Source organism: Osmerus mordax, chromosome 19 (assembly GCF_038355195.1).
Source record: "Osmerus mordax isolate fOsmMor3 chromosome 19, fOsmMor3.pri, whole genome shotgun sequence".
NCBI lineage: Eukaryota > Metazoa > Chordata > Actinopteri > Osmeriformes > Osmeridae > Osmerus > Osmerus mordax.
The window spans coordinates 8,509,940-8,536,592 of NC_090068.1; the positions used below are offsets into that span (position 1 = coordinate 8,509,940).

A 26,653-nucleotide genomic window follows, 5' to 3' on the forward strand; every position below is an offset into this window, starting at 1 on the left:
TCATTCATAACAATGTGTCTGTTGTTCCTGTTGGTTTAGTGAATACAGTTTAATCAGTTAATCAGAAAACTGTTGCATGCCAGCCACCTGTTATTCGTTGTATGTCTTTGTATGGTGGTGACCAGTTGGTTTAACCGTGTTCCACTTCAGTTGTAGCAAGCAACCAAAAGGACATACTTCTGTGACAGTTAAAAAGGGACAATTAGTTTGTATCTATCACCAACCTTGACCCGTGCACCACAAAGATGCCCTCCTGGTCTAAAGGTGTACAGTTGAACTTGGTGAGTGGTAGACTGAGATACAAATGCAGGACACATAGAGAACATGTAGTTCTTAATGCCAATGACTGCTGCTCAGGTCCATTAGATTGAGCTGTTGATTGCTTCATTCCTTTTATGTTGGCCCTGTGCCTGACCTGCCACTTGACCCTGCCCTTTAGATTTAGAGCTCTCTGATTGGTGGAGATTATTTACGAGGGAGCCGACAGTTTGATGTGTATGGCACAAGGCCAAGCGAAGCTCTTATCCATCAAAGAGTAATTTAGCTTCTCTCAGGAGGTTAGGTTACATGACGAATGGAACATGCCAACGTTTACGTAACACTCTGGAGTGCATTTTCCCGGCAACCCATTTTCCATGATTTCTACAGAACTCCTTCTAAAGTAATTGAAATATCCATATTCTTTTATACTACTACAGTATATTACCATCAAGAGCAGTGCAGAGTGGTATCATGCTGTTGCCCCCCCCCCCCCTCCCCACCTAATATGGCTCAGCTAGAGAAACCTCAGATGACTGGTTGACTCATCATCTACTGGGCCTTTTGAAGGAGGACACTGAGTAGGCAGACTGTAGTCTGGTCCCAGCACAGGACAGTTGACCACAGCTACCCCCTTATTCACTTCCTGGGGCAGTAGGCCCTGCTATTACGTTGGTCAATATTGAATGTGTTGCCCAACTATGTTGGCTACTCTTGTAATTTCATTTACCAGACAATCAAGTTAGTACATCACACACACACATCCCTGTAGTACCCTAACAGGCACTAACCCACACAGGCACCCACAGGAATACACACATACACACTCACCCACACCACGTGTTTGTACTCTGTGCAAACAGTGTGCTGTACTTTGGAGTGTTTGGTCAGTTCAGTTCAGTCCTCTGTGGCTTCACTCAGAGAGGAAGTTTGTCAGAGCGAGGAGGAGAAGATGACGAACGTGTGTTTATTGGTCTTCACAGCTGGTGTGCTGCTGGGCAGTGGGATGGGAGCAGGAGAGTCAGGTAAGAAACAGGAAGAACGTAAAGGAGTTAGGATTAGGGGTTTTGAATGACCTATACAGCGTCACTATCGTGGCACTGGCAGTCAACCAATGTGTGGTTTGATATTGCTTACGGTGACCATCTGAAAGTGTACACTTTTGATTGTTGGAATCCTGTTTGACTTAGGATATGAAAATGCTAATGAGTCTGACTCTGTGCCCGCAATACACTCTCTCTCAAATGAACACGTACACAACACACACAAATCTCTCTCTCTCTCTCTCTCTCTCTCTCTCTCTCTCTCTCTCTCTCTCTCTCTCTCTCTCTCTCTCTCTCTCTCTCTCTCTCTCTCTCTCTCTCTCTCTCTCTCTCTCTCTTTCTCTCTGTCACACCCACACACACACACTGACAATCAATCACACACATCCACACACACACACACACACATAAACAGGGTCTGTGTTTCTATCTCAGCGGGCTGCGTTGGAAGTGCTGAGCAGACAGAAACGCTTCAACACCGGGTTCATGGAGGAGGGTCGAGCGGGCAACCTGGAGAGAGAGTGCATAGAGGAGCGCTGCGACCTGGAGGAGGCCCGCGAGGTCTTCGAGGACACCGAGAAAACCGTAGGTAGACTGGAACGTGGCTGACCGGCGGTCTCTCTAGAGACTCTTTTCAGAACCGTTTCATTTAGGGTTAGGGTTTCAGTGTGGCCTGGCAGACGGAAGCAATCCATAACACTTCTCTCATCTCTGATCTCTATTTTAGAGGGAATTCTGGGGCGCTTATACTGGTAAGTGTACTTACCTACTTTGGATTACCTTCCATCTTGTATTCACACAGTGGTAATCTACTAGTATGGCGCTGGCCTCCTGTCTGTCTGACTGTCTGTTTGTCTGTCTGTCTGTCTGTTTGTCTGTCTGTCTCTGTCCAGATGGGGACCAGTGTGAGTCTTCACCCTGTCAGAACGGGGCTCGATGTACAGATGCCATGAGCGCCTACATCTGCTGGTGTCAGCCCGGATACAACGGCAAGAACTGTGAGATAGGTTAGACTCTAGGCCAATCACAGCCCCTCTCTTGAGTTATGCAGCTTCAGGCTATAATGATTATGTGTTTGACCGCTGTCCCTAATCCCTGACCCCTGACCCCATCCCAGAAATTGCCAGGCAGTGTGACAGGAACAATGGCGGCTGCTCTCACTTCTGCGTCGTGGATGCTCTCAAGCAGGCCGTGTGTGAGTGCGCAGCAGGATGGAAGCTGGCTCAGAACAAGAGGAGCTGTGAACCTCTAGGTGATCACCTGACAAGACAATTAGCCACTAGCTAAGCCTTCAGCCTTACTGCTTTGATGAACCACTGGATGTGAACCGTACCTTTAACGGGAGTCAGGTGGCTGAGCGGTTAGAGAATCGGGCTAGTAATCAGAAGGTCGCTGGTTCGATTCCTGGCAGTGTCAAATGACGTTGTGTCCTTGGGCAAGGCACTTCACCCTACTTGCCTCGGGGGAATGTCCCTGTACTTACTGTAAGTCGCTCTGGATAAGAGCGTCTGCTAAATGACTAAATTTAATGTAAATGTAAAATGTAATGTAACGGTGGTCCTCTCTCTGTCATGTGTGTGCTTGTGTCTGTTGTCTGTTTGTGTGCGCGTTTTTCTCTGTGTGTGTGTGCCAGGTGAATACCCATGTGGTCGTCTTGGCAAGACTGTGACGTCCGCGCTGTCCTCCAGGTCCATCATAACCGCAACAGACAGGGACCAGGAGAGAAGCGCAGACTTCAACATGACGGAAACACCAGAGTCTTCCTCTGTTAATCTGACCTCTGAAGATGCAGGGCCAGAGGAAAACAACACCACAGCGCTCCCTGCTGTCGCGCCAGGGGTGGGGGACCTCTCGGACTGGGACTTCTACCCCACCCTGCCCACCATCCTGGAGAAAACGTCCTCCGACCAGCGCATCGTGGGGGGGAACGACGTCATACCAGGGGAGGTGCCCTGGCAGGTAGGAGGGAGGAGGTGGACGACGAAATGTGTTCCGTGTTTGTGTGGAAGCGAAGGGGACGAAAGAGACGGAAAATGTGACAGAAAAATCGGTCAAAATCCGATAAAAATTCTGTCAAAAGTGTCGTTTCACTACAGTGTCCGTGAGTTCTAGGACCACATTATTATGTGGAAGGGTTCTTGGTGTTGACATACGTATGTCTATATCTGTGCTTGCTTGTGTTTGCGTGCGCTAGGTGTCTCTAATGAACCGGGTTACACGTCAGAGCTTCTGTGGTGGTGCTCTGCTCAGCGAGGTCTGGGTGATCACTGCTGCCCACTGTCTGACGGAAGGACAAGTAGGAATGTTCTTTGTCAGAGCCGGTCAGTGACTCTCACACATGTAACAACATATATTAAATGTCTATCTATGCATCCATCCACCCATCCATCTCTCCACCCACCCACCCACTCATCCATCCATCCATCCCCTTCTCTCTCCCTCCATCCCCGTCCATCAGGGGAGCACAACCTGTTTGTGGAGGAGGGGACGGAGAGTGACCACACCGTGTCGGAGCACCACGTCCACCCTCGCTACGAGGCCAAGCGGAGCAAGTACAACCACGACATCGCCCTGCTGCGCCTGCACACGCCCGTGGTCCCGTCCGACCAGCGCCTGGCCGTCTGCCTGGGCCCGCGCGACTTCACGGAGGCCCTGCTGCGGGACGCCCCCGGCTCGCTGGTCAGCGGCTGGGGCGCCCTGCGCTTCCAGGGGCCCCAGCCGTCCGTCCTGCAGAAGGTGGAGGTGCCGCACGTGGACAGGACGCGCTGTAAGACCAGCAGCACCGAGCGCGTCTCGCGCTTCATGTTCTGCGCCGGCTACGACAAGGAGCAGAAGGACTCGTGCCAGGGGGACAGCGGTGGGCCCCACGCCACGCGTTTCGGCCACACCTGGTTCCTGACGGGCATCGTGAGCTGGGGCGAGGAGTGCGCCAAGCACGGGAAGTACGGCATCTACACGCGCGTGTCCCGCTACTTCCCTTGGATCACCAACGTCACCGGGATCGGAACCGACAACTCTGAGGATGACTCAGAGGCCTAGGGAGATGATCCTGCCGTCGAGCGCTGACTGTCCATCTGTCGGCAGCACATCCGTCAGTCTGTCCCCACCTTAGATGGTCTGTCACCTGTAGGTCTGTGGTAAGACAGGGCTATACTTCGCCTCCCTCCAGTTCATCTGTGGTATCCTGTCTGCCCTGACCTCTGACCCCCCATCCGCATTCATGTCTCAGAACAAGCTCACGGAGCAGTTTAAATGAGATAACTTCCGAGGCCTCATGGGATTAAAGAGGATCTGGTAGAGATGTGTCATTCTTTCTTTTGTTATAAAGTTAAATCAAAAGACTATCTGTGTTTGTCATTCTTTTGGTATATCAACAGTATATCACACCAGTGGTAAGTAAATAGACACTCAAAACAAATGATCTTGTGCTTATATTTGGGAAAATAATCCTTGACCATAATATATAAGCTTATCAATTCATTTGTACATTGATTCCCGATAATAGTGTACAATTAGGCAGAAGCAGCTAACTCATTTGTTCATCCACTGGTACAATAGCATGGGTTCTTCATCACAGTCAGCATGACAGGAGTACCCTCTACTGGCGTAAAACTGCAGTGCAGGTAAAAACATAAAGCATGGATGAAGAGTTGCCACGAGGCACATATCTAGGGTCAGTTCTCCTCTGCTCCTGTCCTCTCCAGTCCCAGACTTGACCACCTGCAGACTGATCCCAGATCAGTGTCTGAGGCAACTCAAGAGTCCAGCAGCAGGGCTTCCTGTCCCTCATGCAGACTAGAGCAGTGAGCAGAAACAGCTGGATAAACCAGACTAGAGAGCTGGGCTGAAACACACACACACACACAGACAAACACACACACACACAAACACACACATGCGTATCCCAACCCGTGCAGAAAGCAGCAGAGCAGCAGAATTGTACAGCAGCCTGTTTGGCACATGACCCAGTGGAGGTGATATGTTGCATGGATTCAATATCAACATAGGGAGGGCAGTATCTTACACACACAGTAGGAAAATAGAAACTCATCACGGTGCTGCACTGCAACAAATCCCCTTGTTCCACATGTCCCATATCCCATGTCCTGACAGTCCTGATGTGTGGTCATGAAAGACCAAATGAACCACAGTCCTCGCCCTCAGTCACAATGTCAAACTAAAGGACCACAAGAGTGCTCCACCATTCCCGCTCATACATAGGCCTGGAGACAGCACCTCCCATATCCTGACCCCTACCGGCAGCTCCCTGTGGAGAGAAGCCCAGGTGGGGTCAAGGTCTCTGGTCGTTCCACAGCTACAGGGAGGCCTGGTGGCATTCGGCCCCTTGCTTGTCCTGGAGTCTGGTCGTCTGGTGGGTTCAGACCAGGAACACTTCCCAGCAACCTGCACGTTCTGACAGCTGAGTGATCTGGTCACCTGGCTGACGTTCATGGAAGACTCGGCCTCCGATCGATGGAATGGTGGCGAGGAGTGATGAAGATGATGTTGAGTGTTTCTGTAAGTGTGTGTGTGACTGTCCTGTATGCGTGTGAGTCTATGTGAGAGTGTGTGTGTGTGTGCGTGGTGATTAAGAGTTGAGCTGTCCTTCACATCCCCTGTTCCGGGAGGAGAAGAGATTAGAGCATTGTTCGATAATAATAATTCATACAGTTACAGTACGTGTCTATCATAACCAACAAGTGTGGAACAGTGGCCAGGTGTGACAAAGATGTGAGAGGTCAATGTCTCTCCATCCAGATCATTCTGAGGGTTCCGTAGGAATCGGTAGGAGGGGCGGAGCCTCACCTGACTGGACAAACTGCTCTCTCCCAGAATCCGTTGCAGGTAATCAGTGGAAACTCTGCCCTCTTCCCCCCGACTCACGTTCTTCACAAGCCTGACAGACACACGCATGGACACACACGTGTGGAAGTCAGGCGGTGTGTGTGTGTGTGTGTGTGGAGACAGGTGGAGGTGCAGGTGTCCTGTCTGTGGGAGGACGACACTGAGCTCTTACCACTGCCCCTCCGAGTCCTCCTGGTGCAGCTGGATGACATCACCGCTCCTAAAGATGAGGTCATCAGTGTCCGTGGTGAACACACTGCTGTCGACCATGACCCGGTACCTCCCAGGGACCTGTTAGAAGACAGCAGAACACTCTGCCTTACTGCTGACACAGGGGTTTTATTCATTTAATAGAATGAAAGAGTGGGCGAGCTCTCAGCTTCCTGGATCCTGAGACAACGTAACACTTCCTGTATACTCTCTGTTGAGGATAGTTTTGATTTGAGCCCCCCCGGCTGTCAGTCTCACCAGGGGGGCGGGCTGTTCGTCCTCCTCCGAGTCTGACAGGTTGGAGAGGTCTGCGGCAGTCCAGTCCTCCAGACCTTCACAGATGGCCACCGAGTGGGCGGGACCCGGCCAACCTGCAGGTGACAGACAGCTGCTCGAACCAATCCCAAACCAGCTCTCCATCCACTGTGCGTGTAGTGTGTGCAGTGACTCACTGCGTCGGCTGGGCCTGGGCTGGGGTGACAAAACCACAGGTTCGCTGAGGGTGGGGCTGGTGCGTCCAGGCCCAGCCTGCGGGGCGCTGTGGGCGTGTCCGGGCAGCGTGCTGTGAGGGAGGATATGGAGACAGGCTGAGCAGCCGGCGATCTGGGCAGCGCTCCAGGGCATGCACACCGGCACACGCGCCAGACTGCCAGAGACACACCGACACACGTCACGTCACCATGACAACATCGACCTGTCCCGTCACAGCATCGACGGACACCCACGACAACCACATGCCGACATGCTTCAAAACCACACGGTCACGTCTCCGTGGAAACACTCATGCCGACAAGAAACCAGGGGTTTCTGGTAGGTTCAAGTAGGAGGTTGAGAGAAGGAATGTTGGAGGTCACAATATGACAGAAGGATATGAGAGGTCATAGGTCGGGGAGGTCACAGAAGGCCATAGGAGGTCATGCTGCAGGGAGCGTCACCTTTCAGCCGAGGGCGGAGATAGAGGGTTCTCTGGAAGAGCGAGGGGAGGAGTCTCATCTGGGATAGAGGGTGGGGTGGGGGGGTGGGGATGGGGAGAGAGGGGAAGGGCAGAGAGGGAGAGGGGGAGGGAGGGGTAGAAGGGACTTTAGAACTGCAGGATGTTGACCCACATCAAGCATGCAGACAGACAAGACAGACGAACAGCACTAGACCACAACAAATACTGTAGGAGGGCCAGGTAAACAAGCAAACACCAAACAAACAACAGCACGGGCCAACGTAAATGAGTTCGATTACAAACAATCAAATACAGCAAATACAGCAGAAACCTTGGATCAGTTTCTGCTGATTGGTCAGAACCTTCCGGATCTCTGACAGCCAGGCCACCTTCATCTCCAGTGTGGCAGCCTGAAAACAACACAGCGAGACAATGTGTCTGCATGTCTGCGTGTGTACGTGTGTGTGTGTGTGTGGCTGTCCACTCCTCACCTGCACGACATAAACTTCCTCCCGGCCACTGTACCAGAGCTCAAACTTCTTCACATCTCCTTTCACGTTCTCTGTGATGCCCACAGCACTCATCTATAAACACACACACACACACACGTTGACATAGCTATATTTGTGAGCGCTCTCAATTCAGCCCCATTCAACATTCAGTTTTCCGTAAACCCCTAACCTTAACCCCAACCATAACCCGAAAACCTGACCTGAACCCTAACCCTTAACGTCCTTTTATCCCTAACAGACACACAGTCCCAGGTGAGGACAGTGGTGGGTTAGTATAGGCGCGGGGAGACCTCACCCTGAGACAGTGTTTGAAGCTGTAGAAGGGCGTGCGGTCGTGGCTGTCGGCCTCTTCGCGCCGCTTACAGAAGAGCAGGGCGTGCTCGTACAGGAAGAGGTGGCGCTGCATGGGCTTGAAGCGCGCCAGCTCCTTCATCCTGGTGGCGGCTCGCTTGTAGCTGATCCACACACTGAAGGAGCCCTGCATCAGAACCCTGCCCAGCTGGCTCAGGTCGCCCTGACACACACACACACACACACACACATTATCACAGGAAGCCTCCACCGGCCTCTCATTCCAGCCAGCGCTTTTCCGGGTCTCCGCCCCCCAGTCCTTACCTCATATCCTGTTATGGCGATCTGGTGCATGGAGTCGTTGACGGACTTGAGGAGATCCAGCATGGCGTCTAGAGCCTCCCGCAGCTCAGACAAGAAGGGGCTGCCTGCACTGTGCTTCACCAGCTCCTGGGGAGGGACACAAACAGGGGGACAGGGGGGCCGAGGGGTTAGGGGGGTCGGACGGGGGGAGCGGAGGATTGTGGGAGGTGGAGTTCTCTCACCTTGAGCAGCAGCTGGTACTTGGTGAGGCGCTGGACAGGCTTCAGCAGGTACGAGTCCAGGCCTAGTTTGTGCTCCAGCTTCCTCTGGCACTCCTGCAGAGAGACCAGAGACACACTAGAGAGACTAAAGACACAATAGAGAGACTAGAGACACACTAGAGAGACCAGAGACACACTAGACTCTGAGAGACCAGAGACACAATAGAGAGACTAAAGACACACTAGAGAGACCAGAGACACACTAGAGAGACCAGAGACACGCTAGAGAGACCAGAGACACACTAGACTCTGAGAGACCAGAGATACACTAGAGAGACCACAGACAGCAGAGATACTAGAGAGAGACTGAAAAACACCAGAGAAATTAGAGATGTGAGAGAAGCCTAGAGAACTGAAGAGAGACCAGAAACAGCCCGGCACAAAGAAGAGAAACCAGGGAGAGACCACAGATAGTCTATTAGCCAGAGGTCATTGAGACTAGTGAGAGAGAGAGAAAGCGAGAGCGAGAGCAAGAGAGAGACAGAGGTCAGAGCTTGTGGGACTGTCTGGGTTCACAGCTACACTTCATACCTGAAAAAAGGGTGAGTCAGAACACTGTCGCCATAGCAACTCAGAGCGAGGCTTGTTTTGGCAGTAGCGCTCGTACACCTGGAACTTCTCTTTCTGAAACCACACACACACACACACAATTATGAATATTCCTGATGGGACTATGGCACAGAGGGCCCGATGACTATGAGGTCAGAGGTGGACAGGAAGTGTCTCACCCTTAACAGGAAGCAGGCACCCACTCGCTCTGGAGTCTCCAGGCAACCCTGCAGGTCCTGCAGGAACACCCTGGACACGACACACACACCGACACACGCTCACGAAACATGCCTCTCGAACGTAGACTTTGTGTGTGTGCGTGCGTGTTTGCGGTTATGTGTTTCTGTGTGTGGGTGTGTGGGTGTGTTTCAGCCTTGCCTGCTGTGGAACTGGTAGATCTCTGGGATGTTTCCAAAGAGGACCTCCTTCTTTTTACGGAGATCAGAGGACAGCAAGAAGGAAAGGGAGGGATTATCCATCTCTGCCCTGTAACCCTGCGCACACACGGATGCACAAACTCACTCCTTGTTTCTACCCAATGTTAGAGAGACTGTGTGTGTGTGTGTGTGTTCGCAGTGTTGTAGCTGACCAGTAGCACAGACAGCAGCTCCTCCACATACAGTCTTTCTGTCTCAATCAGCTCCTTCATGATGAGGCTGAGGAAGAGAGGAACAGAAAGAAAGAAGGAGAGAGAGAGACAGTGAGAGAGACAGAGAGAGAGATATAGAGAGACAGTGAGAGAGAGCCAGAGACAAAGAGCTGGTTAGTTTGACCTTGCAGTAAAAGGTCAACCTCCCTGGGTGAGTAACTGATTCTAGTAAAGCCAGACAGACCGTTTGAGTTGTTCAGGACTCTCGTCCGCTTCGGAGTCTGAGGTGAGACAGCTGTGGTTGTCATGGTAATCATGCATCACCTCGATCTGTGGTCAACATGACATCATTAGGGCAGAGGCTGGGCCAGGGTGGACATGGCTGGGCAAAGATGACTGGCCTGTAGTCACATTGAAGACAAGACACACACATACACACACCTTGCGTGCACTGGGACTTCTGCGGGACGCCCTCTTGCCGGGTAAAAGGTCAAAGGAGAATCGGGAGTTCAGCACAGAGTTGAAGTCCATACCTACACACACATACGTAGTCAGCACTGCCCCACACCAACACACACAGACACTCTCAGAGGAGAGGGGATTGGGGTGGGGTGGGGAGCCAGGTGGGTAAAAGGGGACGGGGGAAACCTACTGTGTTTGGGGGAGAACAGGGGCGACCTGCAGGCCTTCTCGGTGTGTTCTGGGCGGGGTGCCACCAGCTGGATGGGGCGGGCCTGGATGTCAGCCAGCTTCCTCAGGCACGCCTGCCGAGTCTGCACCATCCCCTGGACCACACCCACCTTCTCTGTTACCATGGTGATCTGAGACTGGGGGGGTGGGGGGGGGGAGCAGAGAGGGGATGGAGAGGAGGGAGGAATGGAAGGAGGGCGGGAAGGAAGCAGAGGGGGATTGGAAGGAGAGGAAGGAGAGATGGAGGGAGGGAAAGGGTGGATGGAAGCAGAGGGCGGAGGAAAGGAGGCAGGGAAGGAAGGAGAGGAAGGACAGATGGAGGGAGGGAAAGGGTGGATGGAAGCAGAGGGCGGAGGAAAGGAGGCAGGGAAGGAAGGAGGGAAGGGAGGAGGGGTCCGTGTTAGTGGTGAAGACTCGAACGTTAGGAGGAAGGCCGTTCGAACGGAGAGAGAGAGATGGACAGCGCTCTCCTGCTCACTAGGGGAAAGCAGGGGGGTGAGGAGGGAGCAGGGAGGAGGGGGCAGGGAAGTGAGTGTGTGTGTGGGGGGCAGGGGGGGGGGAGGTGTCACCTGTAGCTGAGGGGTGAGAACAGCCTCAAACTCCAGGCTGAGGCCGTCGGGGGAGTGGCCGAGGAAGGAGGGCGCCCCCTCCTGGAAACGCTCGATGTCTCTCAGGGCTGCCGCCGCCCCCTCCTTAGACTGGAACCTGTCAATCAGCTGGCTGGCCAGCAGGTAGGCTCCCTGGTCGCACCAGTGCAGGGCCTCGACACACACACACACAGTTTAATGCTTTATTTGGAGTCAAAGTTACACTACAATTGCACGGTACACCATTTGAACTATGGACAGCCCTGTACACAGAGCTAGGACAAGAAAGAGATCTCCTCAGAGAAAAACAGGCTGCCATGGCAGCAGACAGTGTAGTTAACCCTGCCCACTATGCGACTAGTCTTGGTGGTAGACGTCCAGCTTTGCACAGGGCTCGAATTGTTCTAAACAGTGTCTGCCAACACAGGACTTCTGTATGTGTGTTAGTGTGTGTGTGTGTGTGTTACCTCCTCCAGACGCAGTAGCAGGTCGCGCGAGCGGGTCAGGGCGGCTCGTTTGGCTCGGATGGCGGTGGTGATGACATCACAGTGATGTCGTAGCTCGTTGCAGCGCTGGACGATGAGGGACATGGCGTAGTGGTGGCTGGCCGCCAGCTGGTGACCGTGGAGGATGAGGATCTGGGCTCGGCCCATCTCCTCCTGCCCACACACACACGCAGGTTTACACAACTACACAGCCTTATAAAGCTACACTCTACAGTTCTACAACATCACGCTATAGACCATGAAGTTCTTTGTACTTAAAAGTGTGCATTGTATGTTTGTATCAGAACATGTACAGTTTGTCTGTGTGTGTGCGGAGCTTGTGTGTGTGTGTGTGTGTGTGTGGAGGGAGGTATATGAGTGTGTGTGTGTGGAGGGTGTGTGTGAAGGGGGGGTATATGAGTGTGTGCGTGTGTACCTCAGCATGGAGGTCCAGTGTTTCCAGGTCCTTCAGCAGCTGTTCATTCTGAGCCACTGTAGCTCCGACAGACGCCAGCCCCTTCTCCTGAGCAGAGAGACGCTCCAGCACATCTTCCATCTGACACACACACACACACAGACACACACAGACACACAGAAACACAGACAAACACAGACACACCGTCATCTAATGCTGAGAATAAACCAGGTGTTTATATTAGTGAGTTCTCAAAACCTAAAAATAGACTTTGTCTTCAGGGAGCTTTGATAGTGTGTGTGTGTGTGTGTGTGTGTACAATACCTCATGGAAGCTGATCTCATATCTGAGCAGCTGATGGTACTGCTGCAGCTTCAGGTGGTGCTTTTCAAAGAAGCCGTCAAACGCCATCTCCATGTCCCTGAGCTGGGCCAGCAACCTGACACACACACACAGATACTATAGTAACATCCTGCGGAGATGAGTATCATTATCAGCATCAGTGTTTCCATGGTGACCCACCTCTGGACAGTGTCCCTGTCCTGCTTGATATCCCTGTCCTCAGCCCCGCTCTTCTGGGCCGACTTGGCCGTCTCGAGGTTAGACAACAGGTTGCGCCCTTCCTTCATCACACTCCTGATGTCATCCTGGAGACACACAAACACGCACGCACACGCGCACACACACACACAGACAAACACACACGCACGCACACAAGCAACGTTCATTTAGAAGCCTTTTCACCTTCAGTACCATAACATCAAAAGCAGCAGCAACGGAACTAATCCCACAGCTGGCTCCACCATCCCAGCTTGACCCCTGACCCCCGGGGCTGCCACCTTCATCTGGCGGTACTTGTCGGTGTGCGAGCGGAGGAGGAGCTCGATGGCGTCGGCCTCGTCGGGCAGGTCTGTCTCAGCCAGCTCCGAGCCAAAAGCCTGCAGCAGCTGAGCGATGTCTTTCACCGTCACCGCAAAGCTCTCGATCGCCTACACACACACACACACACACACGCACCCACACACAGCTGCATTACTTCATCATACAGTGGTCCTCTGTCTATCTCCCTTACTTCCACAAAGAGTTTTACTAAAATATCCTCAAGTCAAGGCAGATAGCTGACCGTACAGAACAAATACTGTCGTTGTTTACCGTGCGGAGGACAACCCAGTCGCTATGGCAATACTCCAGTGTTCCGGCAAACTCGGAGTTGAGCTGGTTCTCGTCAATGTAGCGCAGGAGGTCAGTGACGGAGCTCAGCATCACCACCTATCCGCCATGACAACCACAAGACAACATATAACACGGGAACTAGAATACTAAACATGCTTATGATATATTTACAGAGAATCAAAACCAAGTGTTCATGGCATCTCCAAAGTTTAATACAATGACAGCAAGTAGACAAAAAAAACTAGTTTCCATTTGTCTTACCAGGTTGACACCACCATGCATTTCCTTACCGGCATCTTGAGCAGGAAGTCGTCCTGGCTGAAGCGGAAGCCCAGGTCGGTGCCGCTGGAGGAGGGGGTCCCGGGGCTGTGGAGCAGGCTGGTGGGCCGCAGCACCAGGACCAGGTGGAGGTTCCCTGGGAAGGAGGTCTGGGGGAGGGGAGACAGGGAGATGGGAAGAGAGGATAATAGAGGAGATGAGAGGTGAAGCGATGAGAAGAGTTAAGTGGATGGATGAGGGAACGGGAGGAGAAGAGAATGGAGATGGGAAGAGAGGACGTGTGACGGAGGAGAGTGCAGAGCAGGGTTGAGGAGAGGAGGGGAAAGAGACAAAGTCAGTCAGTCAGCTTGTCAGCCAGTCAGTCAGAATGGTCAGTCAGCAAGCTTGTCAGTCAGTCACTTGGCCAGCCTGTATGCAAGCAGATTGGTCGATGTAGCAGCAAACTACACAGGGATTAGCAGCTCTGCCTCCCAGACTGTCAGTCCTCTCTCTAACAACAAGAAGAGCAGAGTGATGTTCTGGATCTCTCTACACTGTTTTAATCATGGTTACCTCAGATGAACTAGTCTTGTTTGGTTGTGTAATGCATATCAACAAATGCCCAAACAACGCATTCAAATGGTCAAGCTCAAAAGGTAACTGCACTTTTAGAAATGATGAAATAGCCCTTTAAATGCACACTACACTTTTAAGGTCATACATCATTCATGATTCCTATTCTCAATGACAACCGACCTGGCCAGCTACATTAGAAGTAGGAGTGTGGGCCTGGCCCCCTGAGCTGTAGTATAGCCGTCCTCTTCTAGTACTTCATTAACAGCTCATGTTGTTTAGCAGAACACGGTGGTCCAAAACAGACACCTAGACTACACCCTACCTGACACTGGCACGTCCTCTAACGACACCCCGAAGACCGTATCGCAAACATTTCACATTGTGCATAAAAATGATTTAAAAGTTGAAATGCAAGTTCCTATTTAATATACGAGAAATTGTACTGTGCATCACATAGTTTCTAGCTTAAGTTGCGTGCATTCCCTTAGCCCATGCCGCAGTGGCTTCTAATACAGGGCACCATGCCGGGCGAACATCGACTTAATCTGCTGCAATAACCCGGGAAACAGCTACAGTGGCTACTTCTACGCCTTACCGCGGCCCTCCGCAGGCGGGGCAGTCCCCTGAAAGGGTTGCCCTCAGACATAATTCCAAGATTGGCTGTTGGGGGAATAATTTCTCCCCTACTCGAAGCTGCACAACTTCCCTCCCTCCATCGGTGTGGGGGAGTCTGCGGGACTCGGGACAGCAGTGAGCAGCCGCAGCATCACACTGCAGTGGCCACAGAGCGGAGGAGAGGAGCGCGTGTTCACTCCTTGCACATCATCGCTTTCTGAGTAGAAACACATTAAGACCAGGCCTGACGTAGTCTAAATTCGTATCAAGTTGGATGACCAAAAAAGCATTCTATTTCGAGGTTTAGCCGGTTACAGACGCATGAATTGTACAAAAATAAATATAAATTCACGAGATTAGCTCTTATTTTTTTGCCATGTCAAAACCTATACGCACATCGCTGGCAATTCATAATGTAATTACCACCTTAGCATTTAGATATAAGGTCGTCTACTTCAGAAAAGGTAGGCTACTCTATTCATCGTTAGATGGCGTCAGCTCCCAATGAATAACGTGGATGCAATGCCTTAGGCATCTTGGACTGCATTTATATCTTGTTTTTGAAGCATAATTTATCAAGAATTCCAGTATAAGAAAAATGAGACACAAGGTGGTCACTGTCCAAATATGTGGATTTTTTATTGCCCAGCATAATTTCAACAACATAACCTGAGACAGATACAGAGGAAAGGCAGTGGGGAATTGGCATTTATTTCACATTTGCAAATTCACTTCCAAAACTAAAACGTATTTTCTTACACAGGTAACCTCTCCACTGATTCCAACAATGTTTGTTGATGGGGAAACTTAACTATAGAACAGGTCTGTCCTGACATTTCTTTGGTACTGCCATTACACAATAATGATAGCCATATCACTCCCTCTCTTGCTGTGTATGCGCATGGTTAGAGGGTTTCGATGGGGAGCAGAGAGTTGAACCTACCCTAAATGCAAACATTATTAACAATCTATTGCTCACTAGTCACTGGTCTGCAAGGAAACACACCGTAGTACACACACACACACACGCACGCACGCACGCACACACACGGTCCCTCACAGTAACTCTGAAACCCTTTGACATAACTACAAAATCTTGAGCCTTGAACACTACTGGTTTTCAGTTACATGACGATTGAATTGGTTCCCTAGTTTTAAAACGTCATCAGAACAAACACTGAATCATGAAATGAGAATGAAATAAGTCATTGAAGACTGAATACAGTGGGTCATATTTACAAGTGTACAGTGTGTGGGTGCTACGGTAAGTATTAGAAGAATGTTTCTCTGCAGAGGGGGCAGGTGGACTTGTTGCTGGAGGTGAACCACTTGTACTGTGAAGGAAAGAGTAGGATGAAGAGAGAGAAATAAAGAGTCCATGTTATTGTATTGATAGAGGGAGAGGTACCGAAAGCCAAGCAATAAGCGACATGCAATACACCTGTGATCAGATCCGACAGCAATACAAGAAAATACCTCATGGCACAATACATATCAAGTACGTGTGTTTAGATGTGTGTGTGTGTGTGTGTCTCACCAGGCAGGCAGAGTGGAACTTCTTCTTGCAGGTGCGGCAGGCTTTCTTGGGCAGAGAGTAGTTGGAGCCGTGGATGACGGAGAAGCAGATCATGCAGTCCTCCACCCCCTCGAAACGCTTGTCCACGTTGTTCTTCCAAAGAGCCAGGCCCTCCATGATGCTGCCGTTCTGCACACACACACACACACACACACACACACACACACACACACACACACACACACACACACACACACACACACACACACACACACACACACACACACACACACACACACACACACACACACACACACACACACACACACACACACACACACACACACACACACACACACACACACACACACACACACACACACACACACACACACACACACACACACACACACACACACACACACACACACACACACACACACACACACACACACACACACACACACACACACACACACACACAGAACATTCTAACCACAGCCATAGATATGGTACATAAGCGTGTTCCTACCTGGTGTGTGAGGTATACCGTGTGTGTGTTCCTACCTGGTGTGTGAGGTATACTGTGTGTGTGTTCCTACCTGGTGTGTGAGGTATACTGTGTGTGTGTGTTCCTACCTGGTGTGTGAGGTATACTGTGTGTGTGTGTGTTCCTACCTGGTGTGTGAGGTATACTGTGTGTGTGTGTGTTCCTACCTGGTGTGTGAGGTATACTGTGTGTGTTCCTACTTGGTGTGTGAGGTATACTGTGTGTGTGTGTGTTCCTGCCTGGTGTGTGAGGTATACTGTGTGTGTGTGTGTTCCTACCTGGTGTGTGAGGTACGTGCTGAGCTGCAGCATCCAGTTCCTCCATTGCTGCACGGCGACGCCCACCCTGCGGCCGCTCTCCACGGTGATGGAGCCCAGGGGGTAGTTCTGGGGCAGCTGGATCACCAGCTCGATGTAGATATCGTCAACCGAGTAGGTCGCTATCACCTCCCGGGCCGCGGAGCGCGCCTTCACCTGGGGTGGGGCGAGGGGTGGCGGAGGGTGAGTGCTCAGGACATTTCTGGGCTTACGTCTTCAATGTGGAACGGGATCATTGGGCATAATACTGCTAAGGGTCTGTGTGACACACACGCAGAAATACACAAACACACACGTTCCGGAGGTCCTCAACTCACGGTCATGCTGTCGAAGGTCTGGGTGCTGGAGTGGACCGAGGAGATCTCCTGGGCCGAGAGCACGGGGCTGACGTATCTGCTGGTGAACTTGTCCACGGCCGTGCACACCCTCTTCTCCTGGCTGGTCCACCACAGGCGCACCATGGCCGGCAGGTCTTGCACCGCGCTGTAGTACACGCCACAGGCCAGGTGAGGGAGCTCCCACTGCACGCCCTCGCTCTCTGGAGACAGGAAAGGTAGGAGAGGGGGAGAGAGAGAAAGACAGAGAGATGAGTGGAGAGAGACAGGAAGGGAGTAAGAGAGTCGTATGTTAGTTTAGTAATTTCTTTATTGTGCATTTTCTCCAAAACAAACCAACAGACCTTGGAAAACAAAGCTCAGTAAATGGTATCAATGTTTCCCTTCAAGAGTGATGGTGTCTGTGTGAGTGTAATACTCACTGTCGACGTCCAGAGAGAGGCCCTCAGTGAAGAAAGTCTTGGACTCCTTGGCTACAGTCTCCGCCCCCTGGCACGGGTAGGCGGGGTTTTCGGGCATCAGCCTGAAGAGGTGGAGGAGGAGCTTGTGAAGGGAGCGGGTCTTCTTCAGGTACAGAGAGTACTGCACGCGCAACTGGAGAGAGAGGAACATGGAACAGCCAGGTGAGAACAGCGCCACTCCCCGCCCTCCTTGGAGAAACCCCTGATCTGAAACAACTGGACAGGTAGCAGCTGTACGGAGGAACAGATGCTGTCATCCATCTCGTTATGCTAGATCTGAGATAGCCTCAAGGCCAGAAGGGCCAACTGTTGGGAGATATGCACACACAAGCCAGTCTTTTCATTGCCAACGCTAAGGGTGTTATGGAGGGTGCTAGGGAAGGAAACAGGAAGTGGCCTTGGTGGGACTCACGTGGGAGGGCGACGACCTGAAGAAGGTGAGGAGGAGTTTCCAGGCCAGCAGGTATCCCAGGATGCACGAGTACTCGACGCTGAGGGGCTGGACCACGGCGAACTCGCCCACCATCACCCCCGCCAGGATGCTCTCACACAGGTCCTCACAGGCACACAGCATAGACATGAGGGCTGCCGGGGGGGAACTTCACACACACACACACAACAAAGGAGTTAAAACTACAAACTTAGTTAGTAGGGAAATGAGCACCCAGCCCTCACACCCAGTTTAGTGACAGCTCACAGGCAGGGCTCCTCCTGGTCGTCTTCGGCCCTGCTGCTCTCTCCATCTCCATCGCACTCTGGGAGCTGGGGCATCACCCTGCAGGACCACAGGGAGCCGTGTCAACACCTCACACACACACACACACATTACACAAACTCATATCCTTACACACACACACTCATCGTGTCAACATCTCACACACGGACCGTGGACTCTGGACGGCTGAGAAGAAAGAACACACACGCTCACTACCCTCTATATAACCACTGCCTCTCTCACACACACACACACACACACCCTCTCCTCTTACTTGTCCAGCATGTGGTAGACGGCGAGCTGCAGCGGCCGGGCCTTGAACAGCAGCAGAGGGCAGAGCGTGTTGAGCAGCGTCTGCAGGGCCTCGGGGAGGCGGGTCTGCTGGCTCGCCACGAAGCGCGGCGCCAGGGAGTTCTTACTGAGCTGCTGCACAGGCACCAGGCTGAGGGCCACGCCCACGGAGCGCAGCACAGCCAATGGGAAGAGGGGGTCGTCTGGCTCGGGGAAGGCGTCTACGGAGGGTGGGAGGGAGGGGGGGGGGGGGGGAGTGGAGGAGGGGCATGAAAATTAGGAGATTGATGTACCGATCACGAAGGATATGGACACACACACACACACACACATCTACCTGTGATTTTGACTGGCAGTGGAAGCAGCAGGCTGTAGATGCCTTCTGTGAAGAAGTCCGTCCATTCCCCAGCCAGCTCTGAGGGGAGCTGGTCAGCCACACCAGCAGGGGGCGCTGTGAAGAACTGGCTGAGCTTCACAATGAGCTTGGCATTCTCACACACAAACAGCTGAACCCAGGGGTTCCACATGCTACCGACGTTCTCACTGGCGGTCTGACAAGATGGAAGGAGAGAGAGAGGGAGAGAGTTAGACATTTGAGAGAGAGAGAGAGAGAGACGGAGAGAGAGGGAGGAATAGGAAGAGTTGGGGGGTGAACGGTGGCCACGGGCGGACATGTCAGCTTCTCACCTCCAGCCAGGCCAGCATAGAGCACAGCAGGAAGTCCCACTGGCTGGCCCCGAGGATCGTGGGAGAACGAGTCACCAGCCAGGACAGGAAACGAACCATCTCCACCCCAAGGGTCAGCTGAGCCGCGGTTACCTTGGAAAGATCGCTGACAACCAACACGCATGATTAGTGAGCTCTTCATGATTGGTACGAATGGCGTTCACCACGATGTGTGTGTGTGCTTCTCACCTGTTGAAGAGGAACCAGTCCTCCTTGCTGTTCCTCCACTCCATCATGGTGGCCAGCACAGCGTGGAGGACCCCCTCGTCCACAGGGGTGTCCGCCCTCAGACAGCAGAGCAGCGCCGCCACACACCCACACACTCCTGAGACACACAACACCCCGTCACTCTCTACGTTGGTGTGTGTGTGTACCCGCTGTTACTAGAAGGGTCGACGCGCAGCATGCTCACGCGAGATGGATGTGTCACCCTATCTTATAATCTATATTCTTTGTGAGTGTGTGAGTGTGTGTGTGTGCTCTCTTACGGTCATCCTCCTGCCAGTTGAGTATGCCCGCTGTTGCCATGGCGAGGAGCGTCTCCCTCTCCTCTGTGCCGAGGGCGGGGCAGAGCACTTGCAGGGTGCTTAGAGTGCTCTCAGACAAGGGGAACCAACTGACACAAACACAACAACTCCAAATGAACCTCTGGCATAACAGTCAACTCAAACTCCTTCTTTCCTATTCAACGTGTCGGACAATTCGAATCACTTCACGAAACTCGCGTTTTCTGACCTGTCCAGGCTTCCGTACAGCCTCCTGACAGCAGAGGCGTCGTGACTGGCGGCGGCCATTTCTGTAGTTTTGCGCATGTAGTCCTGTAGGGTCAGAGACCACAGGCCTCCCTCCTCCGCTGACCTGCAGAGACCAGAGAGAGAGAGACAGCGTGAGGAAGCAGACTGTTTCCAGACAACACTGCATCCAAACACCCTGACGGATAGACCCAACCGAGACAACAGCATCTGTTCTCTGGGCCTCCCAGCAGATGTAAGGCAGAGTGTGTGTGTGTATGTGTGTGTGTGTACCTGCTGTAGAGGGTGTCCAGCAGCTCACTGGCTGGGGTAAGGCAGGCTGTTCCCTGGGGAAGGCTCCAATCAGCCAGCAAGCTGTGGTAGTCTGACACCATGCCAGGACTGTACTCCATCTCTTTACACCACTGCACTGCATACAGCAGCTCTGCAACTGGAACACACACACGCACACACACATTAGACATACCTATAACAGTTCTACATACTATACCATAACAATAAAATCTTCTACATTACCATCATAGCTACATGACATTTCAGTCGCAAGTAAACACGATGTGTGGGTGTGTACCTGTGTGTCTGAGGTTGAGTGAGGGGGAGCCTGCCCCCTGCTGGTGGTCTGAGGTCAGTGCGGCGCTGGGCAGCACCTTCCCCAGCAGGGCGCACACACACAGGTGGGCTGGCAGCCTGGCAGAGACCTTGACCCTCCACACGTCCACGCAGGGGTAGTCCCTCAGCACCCGCAGACGGCCACTCAACAGGGGGGTCTTCACCCACTGGGGGAGGGGCGGACAGGGAGGGGGAGACAGAAGGATAAGATAACACGTTCTTATTCTAAAATGAGCCTTTAAACATATAAATAATACTGATGGAAAGAGAGAGAAAAATCAAAAACTAAATGTAGCAACTGATGAGTCAGGTCTTACGGGACACGGACAGCTAGACTGACCTGAGGGGGGAGAGCCTGTCTGATCCTGCTCCACTCTGATTCGCTCGGAGTCAGGAAGGACAGGAACTGGGACGGAACTGGGGAGTCTTTTTGACAGACCGAGTTGACAGTGTCCACTAGACTCTGCACCGCGAGAACCAGAACCTGAAGACTGCGAGGAAAAAAACAGAACACCCGCTAGAATCAGACCCAACACACAGGCACAGAGCTGCAAGTAGAACCGAGTCCATCCTGAAGATACAGCCATATGTGGATATACAAATGCATACTACTCAGCCTCCAGAAAAGGTAATGAACATGTATACAAGTTGATATCTGTAGCCAAGAATCACAGCAAGAGATCACCAGTCATCCGCCTCCATATGTCTGATCCTTGTTGTGAAAAGGCCTTCAGGCTCATCATGCTCACCTCTTCACGCCCAGAGAGGAAGTGAGCAGCTGGCTCTTCACCCAGAGTGCAATGCTGTGCAGGAAGCTGCCCTCCCTGACCTCCGACCCACAGCGATGGAGCAGCGAGTGCACGCCAGCCACACACGCCTTCTTCAGTTTACCCAGCGACGAGTCTGGAAGGAACATGGGTACGTTATTAACACACACACGATCCTACACGCACCCTAACACACAACACTATTAAATAACAAGGGTGTGTCCGCCATAGCTACGACCACGGTTTTGTGGGCCGGCCAACCGACCTGACAGAGCGAGTTACACAGCTGCTGGTACCAGCTAATAAATAGAATATACATGAGAGTGTGTATGTACCGGACAGGTGTGTGTGTGTGTGTGTGTGTGTGTATGTACCGGACAGGTGTGTGTGTGTGTATGTACCGGACAGGTGTGTGTGAGCCTGGTCCTGGGCGGTGAGCTGGAAGACGGTGAGCAGCAGCTCCTCAGCGGAAGCCAGCAGGAGGCAGTCTCGCACGGAGGAGAAGAAGGTGGAGGCCACGTCGCACACGAAGGAGACCAGGGGCTCCATGTTGCCGGCGTCGGACAGCCCCTTGGCCTCCGACAGGGTGGCGTGCAGCTTGGCCAGGATGCGCTCCACGTACACCTCCCCTATCAGCGCCGCTGGAGACACACACACACACGACGACGATCACTCTCACGTTAACGGATCTACTGATTCTGTGTGTGTGTGTGTGCGTGTGTGTATCCTTGCGTTCTCACCGTTGTTGTGATGCTTTGACAGGACCAGACTGATGAGAGCCCAACTGCTGGCGTGCTTTACAGGGACCGGGGCGGGGCCGGAGCCTTTGATCCCCACCTTGCACAGCTCCTCGGCCAATCCCAGCAGTCGTTCACCCAGCACAGAGCCCTTCAGCCAATCAGCACATGCCTGTAGTGTTGCAGGTGTTGAGCAGGCCTGTGGGGGGGACGGACGAGGTTAAAGTAGAAAGAGACCGCTGGTTAGACTGAGTACACTCTGGTGTATTCACATGAACATGATACTGTATACTGTTGGTCAAATAAATTACCTTCTGTATAATTTGTAGTAGAATGCCCCATTGTAGATCCATCTAGAGAGAGAAGATGGATATCATCTCAATTCACACAACATAAACCCGTGCTCATGAAGCGAGTGCACGCGTGAGTATGTATGCGCGCGCGTGTCGGAGGACGGCGGTTACCGCGGTGATGTGGTTGAGGATGCGCGTGGTCTCCTGGCGGGTGCAGCAGCTCAGCGAGCTGAAGACCATCTCCACCAGGAAGGGGCTGTCCCTCCGGCCCTCCTGGCCCAGCCACGACACCACCCGCTCCAGGAGGAAGCGCACGGCGGGGTTGGCACCCCCGCTCTCCTCCCCCCTCTCCCTCTCCTCCACCCCCGCCTCCTCTGGTCTCAGGAGCACCTAGGGATGGACGTGGGAAAGGTCGTTTAGCTGAGGAGAGCTCTTCATCGGTCTTCCACGGCAGCGCGTGGAAGTAGTTGGCGACAGACTAGCACGTGGCTAACATTTGAGTAGCAACATGCCGGGCTACATTGATTCTGGCCTGTTACACTTCTCTCTCGAATTACTGAGGTGAACTTACCCCAAAGACCCTGGGGGTGGAGAAGGAGCGCAGGAGGAGCGAGAGGAAGAGGAGGTGCCTCTCGGAGTCCTTTTCGTTCACGTACACCATGTCCAGCTCTGCCAGCTGACACACCAGGTCCTCCAGGTGGCCACTCCTCAGCGGGGGAGCTGCCTTCTCCTGGCCCCCCAGCTCGGTCACCTCCGGCTGGGCACGCTTGTCTGCTACCCCCCCTTGGCATCCTTCCTCCTCAGCCTCCTCCTCTTTCTCCTCAGGCTCGGAGAGGCAGATCTTCACCGCTTTCTTCTTCTTGGTGTGCTTCCTGGCTCCTCTCTCGGGGTGCTGCATCACCTTGAGGAACCAGGGTCGGCAGAACAGTTAGGCCGAGATAATGTGAAGGTGTGACTAACAAGAACATGGCCATGTTTTCTGGGTTCAGTTCCCAGGACTTTAGGCGGCTCACTGGATGATAAAGGTTTCCCTTGCTCCACCCTGTCACTCACCTGCAGTAAAGAAGCCACGCCTTCTAGGGCTTTCAGATCTGCTTCCTCACAGTCCACATAGCGCGCGCACAGAGTCCCCAGCCCCTCCCAGAAGTCAGCCAGCAGCCTATGGAAGGTGGCCTCATCCCCATTAGACCCGCCCCCACCAGCGACCCCTGCCCTTTTCTCAGCATGTCTGTGACCAATGAGAACAGCGGACCGCTCTGGAGGGCTGGGCTTTCTAAGGCGCTGTCCAATAGTGGCAAGAGCTGGATAGAAGGAGAGAAATGTTTTACTCAAGACAACCTGATGGGGTATTACATCCTGTGAGAGTGTGTGTGTGTGTGTGGTCTCACCTGCTCTGAGATGAGCATGGTCTGGATGCGTCTCTGTTGCTCCTCCTCCCCAGTGTTCTGCAGCAGGCTGTATCTGAGACACTCCACAGCGGCGCACACCACCGCCGCGTTCTCCGACGGACTGGACACCGCACGCTCACTGGAGAGACTGGGACACACACACACACACCTGTGAGCTAACGTAGGTGTCCTCACATCAGGGTGACAGGGTGGGAGCCACGAGGAGAGAACACACACAGCCCTACTCACCCCTGTATGAGCGAGGTGAAGAAGGTGGTGTAGAAGTCCAGGGGGGGCTCTGTGACCTCGGAGGGCAGCTTGCTGATGAGGGGCAGCAGGTTGGGGTGGAGGGCTGTGGCCATACCCCTGCCCCCCTCCCTCAGCAGCCCCCACAGCTTGGGCAAGACCCCCTTCCTGGCGTTAACCTGCGTCCAGCAGTCCTGGAACAGAGACACAAGTAGGGTGGTCATTTACACATTGGGGCTAATGTAATTCAATGCAAACACACACACACACACACACACACAGACACTTACAGGGATGCTGGAGAGGACATGTAGCACTGCCTCCCATAGGGGGGGCAGTACCACGGGGTCAGTGTCGTCTATGCTGAGCAGAACAGCAGGACAGGCCCGCGGCGCCTCAGCCTTCACCAGCTCTGGAGTGTGTTCACACAGGGCTGACACCACCTCGAAGAAGGCCCCGCGCACCTGGGGAAAGACACACAGTTTCAATGTTCAATTTGAGACCGTGAGGCTACATTTGAGGCTATAAAAGTGATTTGTTTCTCTCCATCACCAATTTCCGAATGTAAGTTTAAGGAATAAAAACTCTTGATTCTCCAATAAAAAGACTCGTATTTCTCCCGGACCTGTGAGTTCTTGTGCTTGCTGTACTTCCAGAACTTTGCCTGTGCGATGAGGTGTGCCAGTCTGTCCTCCAGGGCCTGTCTGTCAGCCTGGGGCAGGCTGGACAGCAGCCTCTTCACCCCCAGCAGGGAGCTGGTCACCATGCGCAGGAACTTAGCCTCTCTCTCCTCCTCGGGGACATACCTGGAGGAACCGAGACAGATGGTAAATACATAGACAAGCAGACATGAGAATGAAAAAGACAGGCACAACTCTAATATCTTACTGTGGGTCACTCAGAGTTTCTGCGGTTTCCTTCAGCAAGTTGTCCTGAAGTACCTAAAGTATGGAGATAGGAGCAGGGTGACCCCTCTTCAAAAGAATAGTAGCCATTACCAAATAGCCATCACCACCACCACCCCTCCTCCTCCTCTCCCCACCACAACCCCCGTTCCTCCCCACACTCACATTGAGGACCTCGTCCCTGCAGAAGCTGAGGGCCTCTGGCTGCTTGCTGGGGGGGAATGCGGCGTGGAAGGCCTGGCAGGCAGCAGAGGCGGCGGGAGGGTACGTGTCACACTGGGCCAGCAGCCAGTGGCCCATCAAGCTCTTCAGGAAGGGGGCCAGGCTGCGGCGCACCTTCAGGACCAGCTGCTCAAACGCCTGCTGTGTGGCCTCCCGCACCCGACGGTCATGGTCCTGGAGGTCACAGGAGATTAATGTGCCGTTTTTTTTTTTATCATAGAGGAAACTGTCTACTGTAATTCATTCGACCATCAGTGTTGAGGCTCTGCTCACCACAGATATCTTGCAGTATATCCTGGGCCAGTAGGGGAGGACTCCCTTGACCACTTCTGCTTCCCGCTCCTGACACATGGCACCAAACTCCTGGACCGCCTAAGGGACAGAACAGTTCCCTTCAACTCTTTACAGGACGGCAAAAACGTCTGTTTAAGGGAGTGGGATACCTCGTAGCCAGGGTCAATGTATTGATAGATGATCGCTGCATTGACAGCTGATCACTCATGAGCAACATCCAGTTCTCACCTTTAGTTTGGTGACAGTATCCCTCTTTGACAGTTTTCGTAGGACAAGGCGGAAATCCCCGTCTACTAGGTTGTCTATCTCTTCAGCTCCGTGAACCGCCGGTACATAACCCAGTTCAGTAGTAGCCGAGTTGCCAAAGCCCACAAACCCTGGCAGGACACCACTCTCTCGGGCAAGTAGCTCGGCAGCTCGACCACTACTAGAAGGCTGCAGGCGGGACATGAAAGGATATGATCAGGTTTGAGCTCGCTATATCAACCAGAAGCATCAAAGAAAGTGCAATAACTGCTACAGTTTGCTAGCTAACATTGGCTAGTTTAGCTCGATCCATGACGTTACCTCGTTGATTCTGGTGGTATGACATTTAAATCATACCAAAAGTTGATCTAGCTAGTTAACACTTTTACCTGTGTAACACTATAAAACTAGCCAAATAGAAAAACAAAGTTGATGGTTAGCTAGCCAACATTATGAAAGGTCCCATCTACCCACTGTCATTTATGTACACATGTACGTATCATAGAGATCATCTTACCCGAACATTTCCCTTTGTTCGCTGTTTATTTTTGCCTCCCATCTTGTGTGTTTATTTGTAATGGCTTGTTAATGTAGCTACAATCATTTGTGGTTGTTAGCCACTCAGCTGAAACCCAAGCATGGGAATTGTGAAACACGTCACAGATTGTA

The 26,653-nt window shown here is 52.6% G+C and overlaps 3 protein-coding genes across 3 annotated transcripts; 1 reads left to right on the plus strand and 2 right to left on the minus strand.

The window, feature by feature from the left end:
* The first annotated feature begins 1,210 nt into the window (after positions 1-1,210).
* On the plus strand, positions 1,211-4,600 carry f9b (coagulation factor IXb). The gene is made up of 8 exons (XM_067257549.1): positions 1,211-1,283; positions 1,717-1,886; positions 2,029-2,053; positions 2,195-2,308; positions 2,419-2,553; positions 2,935-3,260; positions 3,496-3,622; positions 3,760-4,600. The coding sequence occupies exons 1-8, from the start codon at positions 1,211-1,213 to the stop codon at positions 4,338-4,340; spliced, it is 1,551 nt and encodes a 516-aa protein (XP_067113650.1). The 3' UTR covers positions 4,341-4,600.
* A 1,308-nt stretch (positions 4,601-5,908) lies between these two features.
* LOC136963557 (proto-oncogene DBL) lies at positions 5,909-14,645 on the minus strand. The gene is made up of 27 exons (XM_067257707.1): positions 14,595-14,645; positions 13,456-13,593; positions 13,145-13,261; positions 12,832-12,981; positions 12,515-12,639; positions 12,317-12,431; positions 12,014-12,133; positions 11,560-11,751; positions 11,075-11,266; positions 10,468-10,642; positions 10,257-10,348; positions 10,060-10,145; positions 9,816-9,882; positions 9,605-9,720; positions 9,406-9,475; positions 9,209-9,301; positions 8,639-8,731; positions 8,418-8,543; positions 8,098-8,316; positions 7,782-7,874; positions 7,622-7,700; positions 7,292-7,349; positions 6,809-7,002; positions 6,615-6,727; positions 6,319-6,437; positions 6,108-6,198; positions 5,909-5,917 (listed from the first exon to the last, which is right to left on the minus strand). The coding sequence occupies exons 1-27, from the start codon at positions 14,643-14,645 to the stop codon at positions 5,909-5,911; spliced, it is 3,093 nt and encodes a 1,030-aa protein (XP_067113808.1).
* Positions 14,646-15,228: 583 nt separating this feature from the next.
* ltn1 (listerin E3 ubiquitin protein ligase 1) lies at positions 15,229-26,636 on the minus strand. Its single transcript, XM_067257574.1, is given in 33 exon segments — positions 15,229-15,948; positions 16,152-16,319; positions 16,959-17,153; positions 17,315-17,535; positions 17,755-17,926; positions 18,206-18,392; positions 18,491-18,568; positions 18,783-19,020; positions 19,137-19,350; positions 19,487-19,631; positions 19,715-19,850; positions 20,014-20,141; positions 20,261-20,383; positions 20,551-20,707; positions 20,849-21,053; positions 21,227-21,377; positions 21,636-21,789; positions 22,055-22,294; positions 22,394-22,589; positions 22,702-22,743; positions 22,855-23,073; positions 23,255-23,584; positions 23,737-23,862; positions 23,865-23,984; positions 24,072-24,219; positions 24,321-24,511; positions 24,608-24,781; positions 24,943-25,123; positions 25,206-25,258; positions 25,388-25,618; positions 25,718-25,816; positions 25,967-26,173; positions 26,502-26,636. Coding segments are annotated over 33 exon segments (5,334 nt in total). The 5' UTR covers positions 26,544-26,636; the 3' UTR covers positions 15,229-15,885.
* Positions 26,637-26,653: the final 17 nt, after the last annotated feature.